The sequence below is a fragment of the Hypanus sabinus genome, chromosome 2 (genome assembly GCF_030144855.1).
Source record: "Hypanus sabinus isolate sHypSab1 chromosome 2, sHypSab1.hap1, whole genome shotgun sequence".
Lineage (NCBI taxonomy): Eukaryota > Metazoa > Chordata > Chondrichthyes > Myliobatiformes > Dasyatidae > Hypanus > Hypanus sabinus.
In genome coordinates this window covers 193,998,787-194,016,533 of record NC_082707.1, presented here as the reverse complement: position 1 = coordinate 194,016,533, position 17,747 = coordinate 193,998,787, and the positions used below count along the sequence as shown (strand labels likewise).

The 17,747-nt window shown below is 39.5% G+C and overlaps 1 protein-coding gene across 3 annotated transcripts; it reads left to right on the top strand.

The window, feature by feature from the left end:
- Position 1: 1 nt before the first annotated feature.
- On the top strand, positions 2-17,411 carry isca2 (iron-sulfur cluster assembly 2). 3 transcript variants are annotated; one of them, XM_059962023.1, is made up of 5 exons: positions 2-98; positions 8,214-8,400; positions 10,948-11,063; positions 12,701-12,876; positions 17,039-17,411. In XM_059962023.1, exons 1-4 carry the CDS (start codon positions 37-39, stop codon positions 12,873-12,875), a joined length of 540 nt encoding a protein of 179 aa, XP_059818006.1. In that variant the 5' UTR covers positions 2-36; the 3' UTR covers position 12,876; positions 17,039-17,411. The 3 variants fall into 3 exon arrangements, with proteins under 3 accessions (XP_059818006.1, XP_059818012.1, XP_059818003.1); XM_059962029.1 differs by lacking the exon at positions 12,701-12,876; XM_059962020.1 differs by having other exon boundaries at positions 12,701-17,411.
- Positions 17,412-17,747: the final 336 nt, after the last annotated feature.

Genomic DNA, 17,747 nt, shown 5'->3' with positions numbered 1-17,747 from the left:
ACTTCCGACTCGCCTCCACCGGCCACCGGAGGGAAGATGGTAGCGAGTGTTTTGCTGAGGAGATCTTTGTTAGTTGCTGTTGGATTTTGCTGCAGGAGGTGAGCAAGCAACAACATGCGTCAGTAGTCATTAACAAGTGCTGTCAGCTAGAATAGCATCCAAATTTCTGATGAAAGGTCGTCTATGGATGCTGCCTAGCCTGCTCAGATCCTCAACTATTTGCGTGTATTCCTCCAAATGGGTTGTCTTTTTTAAAGAGCTTCTGAGGTCCAGTTAATCATATTAAGCCAACTATATTCCTCATTGGGGATGATACACACAGATAGCTAAATTCCCTGGGGTCAGCTGTCAGTCGGGAGTACACCAAATATGCTTTTCAGTTTTTTACAAACGAGGATACCAACTTTGGAAAATGTGTTCCCCTTTCTACTTTTTTAATGATATACAGTATGTTAGTGTGCAATGCTTGTTTATCATCCTGATTAATATTGTTAGGATTATTATTCACCTAGAAGTGATTATATGAGTTATTTACAAGCTATTTTACATAAATACAACACCAAAGTTTAAATTACCTTTTGGCTATGAATACTTTGGAATTGCGAATATTAGATAATTTTTTCTATGAATACTGATGTGGATCTTTAAACCAATCTTTCCACAGTTTATTGCTGACTTAATTATGCAGGTGTGATTACTATTTTGTCTCCCTGTTGTCAATAATTGCCATTTGCTTGCAATGAATGTTCAAACTTGACAGTTCATGCTTTGTCAATGAAACCAAACCATTCTGAAAAACATTGGTGGTTGTTCGTCGTGTTCAACGATGTTAAGAAAACTTATTTAGATTCAAAGAACATTTATTACCAAAATATATATACAATCCTGAGATTCATCTTCCCACTGACAGCCATGAAACAAAGACACTCTATGGAACCTTTTCAAAGAAAACAACAAGCACCCAACGTGCAAAAAAAATCACCCAAATGGCAAAAGAAATAGCAAATAACATAGCATCAAACCGCACAGCCTTGAAACAGTCTGGGAATGTTCAGTTTAGTTCAATTTAAGGCTGTGTCGTATGTTGACTGCAGACCACAAAGCCAGTCCACCCCGATCAAACTAGCAATAAAAAGGGAGTAACCGGAAACACACATAAGATGAACTGCAGATTTCTCTAAATTAGTCCAAACCATAAACTGTGCCGATCAAACCTCGCCGAAGACTCAAGGCTCCAGCAGCAGAGGGGGGATGGAAAACTAGGGCAGTTCCATTCTTTGAACTTCAGAGGTCTGGGTTCAGAATTACAAACTGGGTTTTCTTTGGTTGCTGTGGATGGCCAATATGTCTTCTGTGCCTTGTCATGCCCTTCACTCTCCACAGGGCATTGCAGTACCGCCTTTCTGGATGAAGTACCATATGATTGGGTTTTATGCTGTTTGCAAATGGAGCGACATAGGCGACAACAGGATTTCACTTCCAGATGAACTCATTGTGTTCTGTGCTCATTTGGCCGTCAAAACAAGGAGAAAATATCTTGAACTCCCACAGGCCCCAGTGATGCTACTTTAGTCTCCTGAGGCTGACACGTGAGCAGCCTTCAGGAGGGTGAATGCATGAAAACCATCTGACCCAGATGGTGCATCTGGCCAAGTACTAGAGACCTGTCCTGGCTGAAGTGTTCACTGAGATCTTTAACCCCTTGCTTCGGCAGTCTGAGATACCCAACTGCTTCAAGCAGGCTTTATTTATGTTGGTGCCCAAGTAGAATGTGTTGATCTGCCCCTATGACTATCATCCAGTAGCACTTACATCCACAGTGATTTAAGTGTTTTAAGATGTTGGTGATGAAACATATCAACTCCTGCTTGAGAGGCAACTTAAATCCACTCTAACTTTCCTACCGAAGCAACAGGTCAACAGCAGATGCCACCTCATTGGCTATCATTCAACTCTGGTACACCTGGGCAGCAAAGATGCGTACTGTACATCAGGATGTTCTTTATCAACTATAGCTCAGCATTCAATACCATCATCCTCTCAAAACTAATCAATAAGCTCCAAGACTTTGACTCAATACCTCCTTGTGCAGTTGGATCCCCAATTTCCTCACTTGCAGACCCTAGTTAGCTCAGACTGGGAGCAACATGTTCTCTATGATCTGCATCAGCACAGGGGCACCAAAAGACTGTGCTTAGCCCCCTGCTCTACCCAATTTGCACTTATGACTGTGTGGCTAATCACAGCTCCAATGCCATATTCAAGTTTGCTGATGGCATCACTGTCATAGGCTGAATCAAAGGTGGTGATGAATCAGCATTCAGGAACGAGAAATCTGGCTGAGTGGTGCCATAACACAAGACCAAGGAGCTGATTATTGACTTAAGAAGGAAAGCAGAGGGCCATGAGCCAATCCTCATCAGAGGATCAGAGGTGGAGAAGGTCAGCAATATTAATTTCCTTGGTATTATCATTCTGGAAGACCTATCCTGGGCCCAGCACGTAAGTGCAATTACAATGAGGGCATGGTAGTGCCTCTACTTCCTTAGAAGTTTATGAAGATTCGGTTGACTGGCTGTATCATAGCCTGGTATCAAAACACCAATGCCCTTGAAAACGAAGTCCTACAAAAAGTAGTGGATACAGCCCAGTCCATCACAGGTAAAGTCCTTTCCATGATTGAGCACACCTACATGGAGGGTGGGAGGGTGTCACAGGAAAGCAACATACATCATCAGAGATTCCCCCCGCCCCCCAATCTAGGACATGCTCTCTTCTCACCGTAACCATCAAGGAAGAAGATACAAGAGCCTCAGGGCTACATCAGGCCCCTGAACCAAAGGGGATAACTTCACTTGCCCCATCATTGAAATGTTCCCACAACCTATGGACTCACCTTCAAGGACTCTTCATCTCATGTTCTTGATATTTATTTATTTATTGTTATTATTGCTTTCTTTTTGTATTTGCACAGTATGTTGTCTTTTGCACTCTGGTTGAATGCCTGGTTTGGTGTGGTTTTTCATTGATTATGTTATGGTTATTCTATGGATATATTGAGTATGCCCACTAGAAAATTAATCTTAGAGTTGTATGTGGTGTTGCAATATGTACTTGGACAATAAAGTGTCTTTAATTTTTCTACTTTAAAAGTGCCAGTGGGTCAAATAACTGGCCAAGTTATCAGTTGACCTTGTTTTTATCATGGGGCCTTCCACAGTGCTAAAGCTGAATCTGAATTCGGAGTTTTTATTTCAGTCTGCCAACTTGCGTAATGCAATATAGATTTTTGGCTTGGTTACTGTACAAATTAAAACATTGAGGTTTTCAGACTTAAGTTTGTGAAAATTAATTGTGCATACTAATTCATTTTCTTGTTTGTTTTATAAAACTGTATTTGTTATTTTCTACAAATAGATGGCTATGGAGGGGGAGTCATTGGGTATATTTAAAGTGGAAGTTGTTAGGTTCCTGATTAGTCAGAGTGTCAGCGATTAAGGGGGGAAGGCAGGAGGGGTTGGGAGGGATAATAAATCAGCCATGATGGATTGGCAGAGATGATTCATTGGGCAGAAGGGCCTAATTCTGCTCCTATGTCTTATAGTCTAATGAGGTCTTTGCTGTTAAAGTCAGCAGTTATTGCAAAGATGGTAATTATTCCTCTAGCTCTTGAAGGTACTTCAGTGGTCAGTTGGCTGAGTTGTTCTGGAACTTTACAACACCATTAACAAAGAAATATCAATGTATTTCCAAGCATGGATGCTGTGCGACTTGGAAGCGCGGCCAGATACCCTGCAGATGTGATAAATCTGAAATACAAACAGAAAATGCTGAAAACATGCAGCAGGTCAGGCATCATCTGTGTAGACTTAATAGTTTGTGCCTAAGGGTCTTTGGCAGAACTGAGAAAGAAAAAATAATGTTAATTTTAAATTCCAGAGAGTGAAGGGCAATGAGTAGGACAAAGAAAATATCTCTGAGGGTGATACCAGAATTGCTGTGCTCTGGTTAATGGATTAGTAAAGTTAGTTTTATTTAAAAAAGGGGAACAAAGGCTATGATATGAATCAGTATCAGATTTGTTAGCACTGGCTTGTATAATGTGAAATATGTTGTTTTGTGGCAGTATTAGAGTGCAAAAAGATTAAAAACATTACTAAAAATACACAAACTAAATAGTTAAAGTATAACTCACTATGCAATGTTCATGGCTTGTGACAGTGGAGAGGAGGAATAGTTGAGTGTGTGTCTTTTATTTCCTCTACCTCCTCCCCAATGATAGTAAAAAGAAGAGGGTATATCCCAAATGGCCAGGATTCTTAGCAATTAATGCCTTCTTGAGATACTGCCTCTTGAAAATGCCCTAAATGGTGGGAAGAGTTGCACCTGTGCTAAAGCTGGCTTAAGTCTACAAACCCTCTGCAGCTACTTGTGATCCTGGGTTTGGATTTTCCATACCAGACTGTGACGTAACCAGTCTGAATGCTCTTCATGGTATGTCTATAGAAAGGTGCAAGTTTCTTTGGTGACTCAGACTCCATTTTCTTCATGAATCCATCGATGTGTTGCACCCAGGAATGTGAAGCTGATCACTTTTATCCAGCACTGACTCCTCAGTGCAGATTTATATATGTTCTCTCAGCCTCCTGACTTGAGAGCAGATAGGGAATGAAAATACAGAGAAAGGATTATGAAAAGATATAAGACACAGGGCTGAAAGGTGAGCGGGTAGGTTAAGGTGTGGAGAAAAGAATCTGAACCAAGATGGCATTTGGATGACTTGTAGCCTCAAAGGTCAGCCTGATACGGATAGAAATAAGTCAGTTGTGATATTGAGTCCAAGATACTGACGTGTGTTCAAACAGATGGTAAGCTGGCATTCCTCATGTTTACATTTTGTTATAAATGTGCAAGAAGCCACAGGTCAGAATAGGATAAGGAACTAAAGCACAGTCATATAGAAAACTTGATGTGCTCCTTCCTGCATGCTCTGCAAATTAGTAAATCAACTTGTGTTTAGCTTCTTAAATATTAGAGAGGACCACATTGCCTATCACGTGAGATATTGAAAGGACGTGAGAGATGGAAAGATCTTCTTTTCACGTTATATGTCAATAATCTGGAAGACAGAATTGATGACTTCTGATCCTGTTCTTGCTGGAGGACTAGATAGGCTAGATGTGGAGAGGATATTTCTAGTGGTGAGGGTATCCAGAACTAGAGGGCACAGCCTCAAAATTGAGAGGTGATCTTTTAGATTAGAGGTAAGGAGGATTTTTTTTTAGCCAGAGAACAGTGAATCTGTGGAATGCTCTGCTGCAGACTGCAGTGGAGGCCAAGTCCATGGGTATATTTAAGGCAGCAATTGATAGTTTCCTGATTGGTCAGGGCATCAAAAGATATGGTTAGAGGGCAGGTGTATGGGATTGAGTGGGATCCAGGATCAGGCATAATTGAATGGCAGAGCAGACTTGTTGGACTGAATGGCATAATTCTGATCCTATAACTTATGGTCTAATTCCAGATATTGGAAATCTAAATTAAAAGTTACAAAGTAGCATGTAACGCAGTTCAATACAGAGAAGTTGACAATTTGCTCTCTAAGTGGTAATGGGAAGAAACAATGTTCTTTTGATGACTGGATGCTTGTATGTTGCTGGATTTACCTTTAGGTTTCAACTTTACTTTAATGTGGGCCATTGGTGCTGCTACTGTATTCTGTAAGATGCAAAACAGAATGTACAAAGCAAAGGCTAAATGGAAAGCAACTGAGTGTTTGTCAGACGATACTGTAAAGTGGAACAGATATAACTTGTATTCCTTCTTGGTTATAACTTCTCAAATTTGGTTTTACTTTCATGCTACTTATTTCTTAAATGACCTTTAACTTACTTAACCTACTTTCCCTGTTCCCATTCCCAAGTGGGTAGTTATGAAATTTGAAGATCAGATCCAAACCTTCCCTATGCCATACACTTAATTGGAAACCCATGGTGTTTCTAAGAGTACTACATATAATAAATAACTATTGATTGCTTAATTTTAATTTTTCATTTGGATTACTGAAAAGACTAATAACTTTCTGAAGGGCGTAGAGTAGGGTAAGTGCAGGCAAGCTTTCTCCACCAAGGTGGATGAGACTAGAACTAGAGGTCATGGGTTCAGGGTGAAAAGTGAAATGTTTAAGGGGAACATGAGGAAGGTCTTCTTCATTCAGAGGGTGGTGAGAATGTGGAATGATCTGCAAGGTGGAAGTGGTGGATTCAGGTTTCATTTCAACATTTAAGAGAAATTTCGATAGACACATGGATGGGAGTGGTATGGAGGGCTCTGGTCCAGGTGCAGGTCCACAGGACTAGGCAGAATAATAGTTTAGCACAGACAAGTTGGGCTGAAGGGCCTGTTTCTGTACTTTGGTGCTTTAAAAGGTATTTGTAATAGGTGGGACTTCTTTGTATGGAGGCACTGGAATCTGAAGCACTGAGTAACTCAATAGGTCAGGTTGTGTCTATGCAGGGAAATGGATATTCAGTGTTTCAGGTACGAAGTTCCAGTACTGGCAGTCAATGTCAGTAAGATGAAAAAGCTGATTGTGGACTTCAGGAAGGGTAACATATACCAATCCTCAAAGAGGGATCAGAAGTGGAAAGAGTGATCAGCTTCAGGTTCCTGGATGTCAAGATCTCTGAGGATCTAACCTGGTCCCAAAATATCGATGTAGTTATAAAGAAGGCAAGACAGCGGCTGTACTTCATTAGGAGTTTGAACAGATTCGGCATATCAACAAATACACTAAAAAATTTCTATAGTTGTAACGTGGAGTGCATTCTGACAGGCTGCATCACTGTCTGGTATGGAGGGGCTACTGCACAGGACCGAAAGATGCTGCAGAAGGTTGTAAATCTGGTCAGCCCTGTCTTGGATACTAGCTTACAAAGTGCCCAGGACATCTTCAGGGAGCAGTGTCTCAGAAAGGCAGTGTCCATTATTAAGGACCTCCAGCACCCAGAGCATTCCCTCTTCTCACTGTTACCATCAGGTAGGAGGTACAGAAGTCTGAAGGCACACATTCAGCACTTCAAGAACTGCTTCTTCACCTCTGCCATCTGATACCCAAATTGACATTGAATCTCACTTTTTTTAAATATACAGTATTTCTGTTTTTGTACATTTTTAAAATATCTATTCAATATATGTAATTGATTTACTTGTTTATTTTTTCTCTCTCTGCTAGATTATGTATTGCATTGAACTACTGCTGCTAAGTTAACACATTTCACATCATGCCAGTGATAATAAACCTGATTCTGAGGTTGAGACTCTCCACCTTGGCCAGTATAAAAAAGGGAGGGGATAGAGCAAGAAGCATGAATTTATAAGTTGTTAGACTCCTAATAGCAGGAGCCTTTCATGTAATTATATTCCATCACAGCTTAACCTGGTACTTCAGATGTCGTACATCTTTTAGGTGTAACCTTGTTCCATTTACTTATTGAGATGAATCTAATATATTTAGTAGCATTAGTTGAAAATGAATAGGGAATCCTTCATATTGAGACCAATTACTGCCTTTCAAGTAATACCAGCTAATATATAAATTCGTCATTATTGTATGTTACACCATGTGTTATTTTGGCTACTATTAGCCCTACATAACAAGTGCTGGAAGTGCTTTGAATACAAGGTTCTTTTATCCCTAACTTGCCTGATGAAATAAATAAAGCTTTGTGGTCTAACATTCAGATAGAATAATCCATAGCCACTGACCCTCAACTGCTGTTACTAATTCATTATGGTGAAGTGCTGACATAACTGGAAGTTCTGCCACCTTTGGAGTCAAAGAGAATTAATACCAGCAGACAGTGAAAGTGAACAGGTTGCTGATGTATGCTTGAGATTAATGGCAGGTTAATTCAAGGCCAATTGTCATTTCTCAAGTGTGTCAACACTGACTATTTAGGGAATCAGTGAGTTCAGTCTGAATTCCTACAGTCATTTTTGTTGTTTGCTGGCAGTGGTGAACTGAACAGTGTACTTTCAAAATTGGTGTACTCCACGTAGACTTCTGCTAAGTGCAGCAAGCTTTTTCCGCATTTGACACGGCTGTTTAATAGACTTGAGTAAAGGGTAAAACTGCATTAGTTATACTTGCCGGGATGTTTTCTGTTTTGTCCACTCTTTGCTGACTATTTTAACTTCTGTATTTTTAACAGGGTGCGGTGTTGGCCCATTTCTTTGTGGAGCCAACCTCTATTATTAGCTAATGTATCTCGCCTTGTGGCATGCCAACAATCATTAAACACTCGATTCAGTAGAAGGTGCTTCTCAGCTGGTCAAGAAACTGAATCGAAGTCTGATACATCCCAGGATACAGTGACACTCAGTGATAGCTGTGTTAAGGTAAAGTTCAAAAGATGCTGGAGATCAGTTTCAATAACCATTTGTCATCAGTATCACGCTATTTCTCTTTATGTTTCGAGACTCTTTTTCCAAGTAGGATAGCTGTAGGAAGTGAAGAAAATACCAGTTGCAAATATAGGAGATACCAGTTAAACATAGCCAAATATCATGTTTATAACTTAGAGGAAATCGATTTCCTGACTTTAGACCTATATTCAGAACTTAAACCTAAACATATTGAGCTCCTGGTTATGTGAAAGAAGGAGGTGTCTAGAGGTATATGTAGGTAGGTAGGAACGGATAAGAAACCTCAGGAATATAAGAAGTGCAAGGGAACACTTAAAGAAGGAAATCAGGAAGACTAAAAGAAGGCATGAGGTTGCTCCAGCTGACAAGGTGAAGGAGAACCCTAAGGGCTTCAACAGTTATATTAAGAGCAGAAGGATAACAAGGGACAAAATTAGTTCTCTGGAAGATCAGAGTGGTGATCTATGTGTGGAGCTGAAAGAGGTGTGGGGGAGATCTTAAATGGAGTTTTTGCATCTGTATTTACTCAGCAGACAGAAGTGTTTGCTGCCTTGAGGCAAATTAGGGTGGATAAATCCCCAGGGCCGGATAAGGCATTCCCTCGGAGCCTGTGGCAGGCTAGTGCAGAATTTACAGGAGCCTGAACAGAGATATTTAAAGCATCCTTAGTCAAATGTGAGCTACTAGGGGATTCGAGGCTAGCTAATGTTGTTCTGTTGTTTATGGACGTCTCTAAGAATAAGCCAGGAAATTATAGGCCATTGAGCCTGACATCAGTTGTGGGGAAGATTTGGAAGGTCTTCTGAGGGACTGGATAGATATATATATATTTAAATATTTGGATAGACAAGGTTGATTAGGGATAGTCAACATAGCTTTTTATGTGATAAGTCATGTCCAACAAATCTTTTGAGGAAGTTACCAGAAAAGTTGATGAAGGCAAGGCAGTGGTTGTTGTCTACATGGACTTTAGCAGAGCATTTGACAAAGTCCCACATGAGAGGTTGGTCAAGAAGGTTCAGTCGCTTGGTGTTCAAGATGAGGTAGCAAATTTGATTAGACATTGGCTTTGCGAGAGAAGCCAGAGAGTGGTAGAGATGGTTGCCTCTCTGACTGGAGGCCCGTTACTAGTGGTGTGCCACAGGAATCGGAACTGGCTCTGTTGTCGTTTGTTATCTATATCAATGATGTGGATGATAATATGGTAAATTGGTTCAGCAACTTTATGGATGACACCAAGATTGGGGCTATATTGGATGGTGAAGAAGACTATCAAAGCTTGAGGGGAGATTTGATAGTAAATTATGACGATAAAGATAGGGTAAATGTAAGTAGGCTTTTCCACTGAGGTTGGATGAGACTGCAACCAGATGCCATGGGTTAAGGTTGAAAGGTGAAAAGTTTAAGGGGAACATGAGGGGAAACTTCTTCTCTCAGAAGGTTGTGAGAGTGTGGAATGTGCTGGCTGCACAAGTGGTGGATACAGGTCGATTTCAACTTTTAAGAGGAATTTGGAATGGTGTATGGAGGGCTGTGGTCCCTGGTTCAGATCGATGGGACCAGGCATATTAATGGTTTGGCACAGACTAGATGGGCCAAAGTTCCTGTTTCTGTGCTGCAGTGTTCTATGACTCTATAGAGGCATGAAATGTTCTTGAGTTAGAGTACTTGAAGCATTTCCAAAACTCATTAGTCTTCATGTGGAAAGAGAAGATTAATTTTCATTGGTTTGTGCTGGGTTCAAGCTTTGTCCCCGGTTCCAATGTATTGGGTGCCATGGTAGTGTAGCAGTTAGAACAATGCTATTGCAACTTAGCACAATGGAGTTCAGAGTTCAATTCCATCATCATCTGTAAGGAATCTATATGTCTTCACTGTGGAATGCATGGGTTTTCTCTGGGTGCTCCAGTGTCCTCCCACAGTAAAAAGACATATTGGTAGGTTAACTGGTCATTGTAAATTGTCCTGTGATTAGGCTAGGGTTAATTGGGTATTACTGGGTAACATGGCTCAAAGGGCCAGAAAGGCCTTTTCTGCACTGTATCTAAATAAACAGATAAATAAATAAATAGACTTAACACTCAACCAATTTCTCACATTGAGGTTATATAATAAAACTCAGAGAATCTGTGGACGAATTGTTTGGAAAATCCCTCTGTGTTGGGTCCAGGCTCGCTGGTTAGTAATTCGTGTGCTCCGTCTAACACACTGGGGGACCCAGTTCCTGTTCTTGAAAATCGCTGAACTTTGGTTCCTGTGCTCCTTTGAAAATTTTCTGCTGCTGTTTCCCATGCTCCCCTTAAACAAACTGGTTTCACTGGAAAATTTTACTATACAATTGTATTATATAAAGTTAAATTAAAAATGTGTTGGAGTGTGATTTGTCGTAACACTCAGTTTCCAATATTTATTTCAGACTCCTAGTATTTACAGTTTTTTTAAATGTTCATTATACTTTGTAGCAGCTTTTTGAAGAATCCTACATGATTAATATCTCATTAGATAATAACTGTCTTCCAGCGACTACAGAAAATTTTGGAAAAGGATGAGTTCCTGAGGGTACAAGTGGAAGGAGGTGGCTGCTCGGGATTCCAGTACAAATTCCTACTAGATAGAACAATAAACTCAGATGACAGGTAAAAAAATCAGTTGAGTTTTGTTTGATAATGCCACAAAATCTTTTCTGCTGGGCTGTAATAGTTATCCATTGTAGCAAATGCATGTGCAGTTAACGAATAGGCTAACACACCCAAAATGCTGGAGCAACTCTGGGTATCAGCCACCATCTGTGGAGAGGAATAAACAGTCAACTAATAGAGGTCCAGATGTAGAGTTTCAGCCCAAAATGTTGTCTCTTTATTCCTTTTCATAGGTGCCAGCTGACCTGCTGATTTCCTCCAGCATTTGGGATGAGTTACTCTGGATTTCCAGCTATGCAGAGTCTCGTGTTTATGATCTTGAGTTACAGAATAGGCTTTGTGGGGCTCTGTATTTTGATGGAAGACATTAGAGGACAGAATTTATCACCAACTTATTCAGTTTTTTGAGGCTGGAACTACGCTTGTGTATGTAGTCTACCAGGTGCATATACACACTTTATTAGGTATAGGAGTGGAACCCAGAGTGGTCCTCTGCTGCTGTAGCCCATCCACTTCCAGGTTCAAGGTGTTGTACATTCAGAGATTCTGTTTTGCACACCACTGTTGTAATACATGTTACTGTCACCTTTCTGTCAGCTTGAACCAGTCTGGCCATTCTCCCCAGACCTCTCCCATTAACAAGACGTTTTCGCTCACAGAACTGCCACTCAATGGATGAATGTTGTTTTTGTTCCATTCTCTGTAAAATCTAGAGACTTTTGTGTGTGAAAACCCCAAGAGATCAGCATTTTCTGAGATACTCAAACCACCCCCTCTAGAAACAAATAATCATTCCACTGTCTAAGTCACTTAGATTACATTTCTTCCCCATTCTGCTGTTTGATCTGAACAACAACTGAATCTCTTGATCATGCCTGCATTCTTTTACGCGTTGAGTTGCTACCACATGATTGCCTCATTAGATACATGCATTAATGAGCAAATGTAGCTAATAAAGTGGCCACTGAGTGTATTTTAAAATGGAACCTCATTACTTATTTTCAATGCTTTAAATTTTAAACTTTTACAAAAAAAACTCAATGAGAATTTGCCATCAAGGTTCGGTTGGATAGTGTAACTTCATAATAAACGTCAGTCTTATCTGGGCCTTTTCTCGAATTTCCGTGTTCAACTCTGGCTTTTGTAATTGGTAATTAATCCCCACAGTCATGTCTCCAAGCTTTCATAAATTTAAATCACTGTATTAGGCCAGCCAAAGTATGTGCTATGTTGTATTGTAACCAAGATCTCAAACCTTCGTGGTATCTCATTGTCTTGTGGAAGGCAATAAGTTATATAACTTACACAAAGAATCACTTCCAATCAGAAGATTCAAAAAGGAATTTTCTGCATATTTTGCACTACTGAACTTTGCAAGATGAGACATTATTTCAAATAAAGCTTGCAACAGTATCTGTGAATTGTTTAACCTAACCACACCTGTCATAATACAAATTTTTCACATTAGTTTATAAACCATTTGTCTTGAGGGATACTGTATGTATATGTAACTTGATACACATGACAGCAAGTGTAGCAATAATTAAATTTATAGTTTATGTAGAATTAAATATTTTTAAAAAACTTAATTTTCTACCCTGCAAGTTAATGGTATGCTTGTCTTTACAAATTAGGATCTTTGAACAGGATGGCGTTTGTGTTGTCATTGATTCTGATAGTCTGGAGTACTTGAAGGGAGGCACAGTGGACTACAGCGAAGAACTCATCCGTAGTTCATTCCAGATATTGCACAATCCACGGGCAGAACATGGATGTTCCTGTGGGAGCTCTTTCTCCATTAAATTGTGAAGTATAGCAGCTTATCCTTTCCACTATGTTGAAAAGATGTGCACAAAATAGAGCTTGGCTGAAGAAAAATGCAGAGCCAAGCTTAAAGCAAAACAGTGTATGATATTACAGTCTTGCTGAAGATTACAAAGAAAACAAATAGGAACAGAACATTGGAGTTAAATTATTTATACTTGGCAATGCAATACAGTGAGATGTTTTGAAACAATATGTGCTACTAATAATAAAGGTTGCACAGTATCTTTTATGAAGGCCTTGTACTTTTTCAGATTGAAATAATAAGGGCAGACAAAGCATTAAATAATTGAATCCACAGCCCAAGAAATTGGAAAGCTAGGTTCAGTGGATCTAACCTGGAGAAATGTACAGCGATGTGTCTATTGGGTTTGCAGCTTTGGGTAGAAGTGACTGTGTAATAGACTTTTATCTGAACTATCTATCAGTGACCTTTACTTGTTATTATTGAGATCCCAGTGAAATACATAGCAACAGCCAAGATTTAACATTTTAATTTGGTTTGGTTGATCTTGTTCCCAGAGTTCTGTTTCTAACATTAAATATGTTGAAGAGCCACGTATTTTAATAATTTTCAGACATTTTATTCATCAAAGTTACATAAATCGTGAAGTGTTTCCCATTTAACATTCTACACCAATTAAAACCATAAATTACAGCAGAGACCATTCAGCCCATTTTCCTTGTAATAGACCTGTCCTATTATTCCAATTCCCTGCCCTTCACCCAAAGTAGTACAGATTTTACATTATTTATTTGATTGCTTTTTGGAAGCACTATTGAATCTGCTTGCCTTTTCCATTTCTTTCCCTCACCATCTACCAACAGCTTTTTGTCAATTACCTTAAATTTGTGCCTGCAGGGGAACTTTCCAGTTAGAAATAAGTTCAACCTATATTTCTTTTAGAATCCCTTTATATTGTCAGCCTCTATGAACTCTTCAAAACCTTCTCTGCTTAATGAAGATCAATATTAGCTTCTCTGGTTGCCACTTGTGTTCTAAAATTTGTTAAAATCTTAATGTGGTCAGTTGCTTCCTATTACAAGATGGTAACTCCAATGTAATCATGAGCTTCCAAAACAGCTGAGTTAAGGCTGGTTTTCACTAAATCCTGAACTATCAGAGATCCTTTTTTCCAAGTGTTCCTTTCCTTTTTTTCCTGAGTTGGTACTGGAACATAGGCCACCGACGTCAGCTTGCCAGAGTCCTCTGTCCTGGGACAGTCTTTAATGTTGTCTTCAGGTGTAGTCCATCTTCTTGGGGTATCGTTCCTCTCCTAAGGATGAGGTCTTTGGAGCTTTTGTTGGTGTTTCTGTAACTGGGTTTTTAAGGGATGGGTTACTAGCCCTGTATCAAACCCACCTCCTTTTGTAGTCAGGCTTAGGACTGGCCATAGCAGAGTTAGCCTTGAGTTGATCTTGCTTAAAAAAAATGTAATTACTATAAAGAATACATTCATTATTGCTTTTTACACTTAAAAGAAATGGAATAAGGGGGTTGTTGGGATGGGAGGGTGTGGAAGTCTTGAGCAAACTTTTTCTATTATGAGTTTGCATGTTGCAGGGCGGCTCTGGAAAGATGTGTACGAAGCGAAATTATGAAACCCTACTTCCAGCATTATGCATAAAGGAAACACTGTCAAAATGAACCCTTATTTTTATCTGTACTGGTGATTCCTCATTTCAGATCTGTTTCTGGAGTGTCCTGTACTCTGGACGCTCCTGAGTTCAGACCAACATGTCCTAGTACAGAGTTGACTTGTATTAAACTTATTTAATAAAAGAAAATACAAATGGTCTCTCAGATAAGGGAGAGATCATGTATATTGAAGGTCCCTGAATGGTGTAAAATAATTTTTCCTCCTAACTTCTGCTTTCCATATTCCTTTCTACATCATTGTGTCTTTAAAAGGTACATTTGTTGGGAATTTTAAATGTTTTTTTTCTCTCTGATGCCACCTTTGTCCTTGGTGTTTGCTAAGCATTTGCCAATTTCGGTGGAGCTCTGCAGCCCACTCAGTTTTATGCTCTAAACATTGCCCTCTGGTGGCACGCAGAATAATAGCTACTTGAGACCATAAGACCCCGAAGCAGAATTAATGTCATTTGGCCCATTGAGTCAGTTCCACCATTCAATCATGGCCGATTTACTTTCCTTCTGAACCATATTCTCTTGTCTTCTCCCCAAAACCTTTGACACCCTTACTAGTCAAGAACTTATCAGTCTCCACTTTAAATATACCAAAAACTCTTGTCTATGGCAATGGATTCCACAGAGTCACCACTGTCTGGCTAAAGAAATTCCTCATCTGTTCTAAAGGGTCTGTGCCCTCTGATCCTGGACTCCTGTTATTGTAAACATCCTCTCTATCCCCACTCTATCTAGGCCTTTTAATACTCAGAGGTTTCAGTGAGGTCCCCACCCCACTACCCCACATTCTTCTGTACTTTAGAGAGTACAGGCTCAAAGCCATTAAACACTTACTTTCATTTTCAGATCATTCTTGTCATACTCCCCTGGACCCTCTCCAATGTCAGCACATCCTTTCTTAAATAAGGGGTTCACAATGCTTCAAGTGGAGTCTGAGTGATGCCTTATAAAGCAACAGAATTACATCCTTGCTTTTATATTCTAGTCCTCTCAAAGTTAATGATAACATTGCTTTTGCCTTCTTTATTACCAACGAAACCAGCAAGTTAACCTTTTGGAAATCTTGCGCTAGGGCTCCCAAGTTCCTTTGCATCTCCAATTTCTGAATTTGCTTCCATTGTAGAAAATAGTCTATGCCTTTATTCCTTCTACAGAAGTGTATTTTCCTCATTGGGATTTGGGGTTTTTAATTTGTAAAATGTTTTGAAAAACTAATAAAAAAAAATTTTAAAAAAAGTGTATTTCATCTGCCACTTCTTTGCTCATTCTAATCTGCTTAAGTCCTTCTGCAGATGCCCTGCTTCTTCCACACTACCTGCCCCTCTACCTATCTTTGTATCATCTTTAAACCTGGCTACAGTAGTTTCAAAGGTTCATTTATTATCATATTATACAACTCCGAAATTCATCAATTTGCCGGATAGCCATCAATACAGTCATTCAGATCATTAACTTATTAACGTAAAAAGTGGTGGACTCAGCACCAACCCCTGTGGCTACCACCAGTCACTGGTAGCCAACCAGAAAAGGCCCTCTTTCTTCCCACTCTCTGCCGTCTGCCAGTCAGCCAATCTTCTCTCCATGCTAGTATTTTTCTTGTAATACTATGGGCTCCTATCTTGTTTAGCTGCCTCATGTGCGGTGCTTTATCAGTCCTTTTGAAAATCCAAATAAGCAACATCCACTGTCTCCTTGCTCCAACATACCTCATAGGAGCATAAACAAGTTTGACCTTATGCCACATAACAAAGATGTTGGAACAAATGATCAAAATCCTGGTTGAAGAGACAAGGTTTGAAGACCAATTACCTTGTAATCCTATCACTAAAGAGGAAGAGATACTCTTCGTGTCCAACATCTCAGTACCTGCAATTAAATGATATCTTTAAATTAGCATAAACATGGTATTTTTGTTCTTCAGCTGCCTTTTGCTACATTCAGAAAGGCTGTGCATATATTATATAAAAAAAGAGTTGGGGACGTCTGCTTATTGATTTTTTTCAGGAAAACCAAATGGTGTAAGATTAAATTTATAAAATGCAGGAGGAACTCGGCAGATCAGGCTGCATTTAGGGTAAGAAGGCTTTGAGCTGAGACATCGGGAAATGCCCCTCCAGCATTTTGTGTGTGTCACTCTGAATTTCCAGCATCTGCAGAATCTCTTGTATTTAAGATTAAATTTAGCAAGTTTTACAGGAACTATTTTGAAGTGCTCTTCCTGACAATGTATGTTGTTCCATGCACTCTAAAAAGGAAATTGAAGACATATTTTCAGCTACTTTAAAAAATGAAAATCAGGCAGGATATACAAATGGTACACCAGATTGGTTGTTGCTTGCTTAAAGCCCGTGTTTATATTGAATTATTTTGCAAGTGTTTTAATTAGGGAACTGTAGGGAAGATTAAAGCAAGAACATGCATTGGCACAAATAGAAAGTAAGTGCCATTATCAAAAGTTCAACATAGAGTAAAGTGCTTATTTTCTTTTCCTTTCCAGCTGGGTAAAGTTAATACCATTGGACAGCTGACAAGTGGAATGTTCCATCCCTGCCTGTCCTCAGTCAGACCTCCCTTTAGATTCAGATTTGTTGAAAAAGAGCCTATTTCCCTTTCAGTTATTTGTTACTGAGTGAGAGAATTTGTTCTGGTAAAAGAAAGTTGGCACACCAGTGAAGTGGGATTGACCACAGTCTGAGTTAAAAGCAGATATGAAAGCACTGGCAATTTTCAGCATTTGTGCATTTTTGTGTTCAAAGATAAAGGTGAGATGAATTGTTGCTTTGTATGCAGTAGTGCAGTGGCCATCATTTGTAATGTGGCAAAATTTGTAAATGCTTTATTTTATGATATAATAAATACTTTGCACTCTTCACGCTGCTTTTATTAATGCACTCTGGTATATTGCCAGTAGGTTTTGGTGAAATGACTTCTGTACCATTGCCTTAACAAGACCTTGTTAAAATACATCATCCAGTTAATGTGGCAGGACGTGTAGATGTATACTCTGTGCTTGGGCCGTGTTTCATTGGGTGTCAGCCTTGGCTTTGCACCAGGACTTTTGTTCTTTAGTTCAAGACCCTCTCCAGAGATTTGAAGACATGTTCCAGCTAAGTGTAGTTGCATAGAAATGTAGCCCTCACAGAAGAAGAATCATTTCACATGACAGAACACAAAGTTCAGAAATAAACTTATTTCTATAGTTTCAG

Excerpts from the sequence above, each read along its gene's own strand:
- isca2 (XM_059962023.1), top strand. The coding sequence starts at position 37 with ATGGTAGCGAGTGTTTTGCTGAGGAGATCTTTGTTAGTTGCTGTTGGA. Across the intron at positions 8,401-10,947 it reads TCAGTGATAGCTGTGTTAAG|CGACTACAGAAAATTTTGGA; the intron begins GTAAAGTTCAAA and ends ACTGTCTTCCAG. Across the intron at positions 11,064-12,700 it reads ACAATAAACTCAGATGACAG|GATCTTTGAACAGGATGGCG; the intron begins GTAAAAAAATCA and ends TTTACAAATTAG.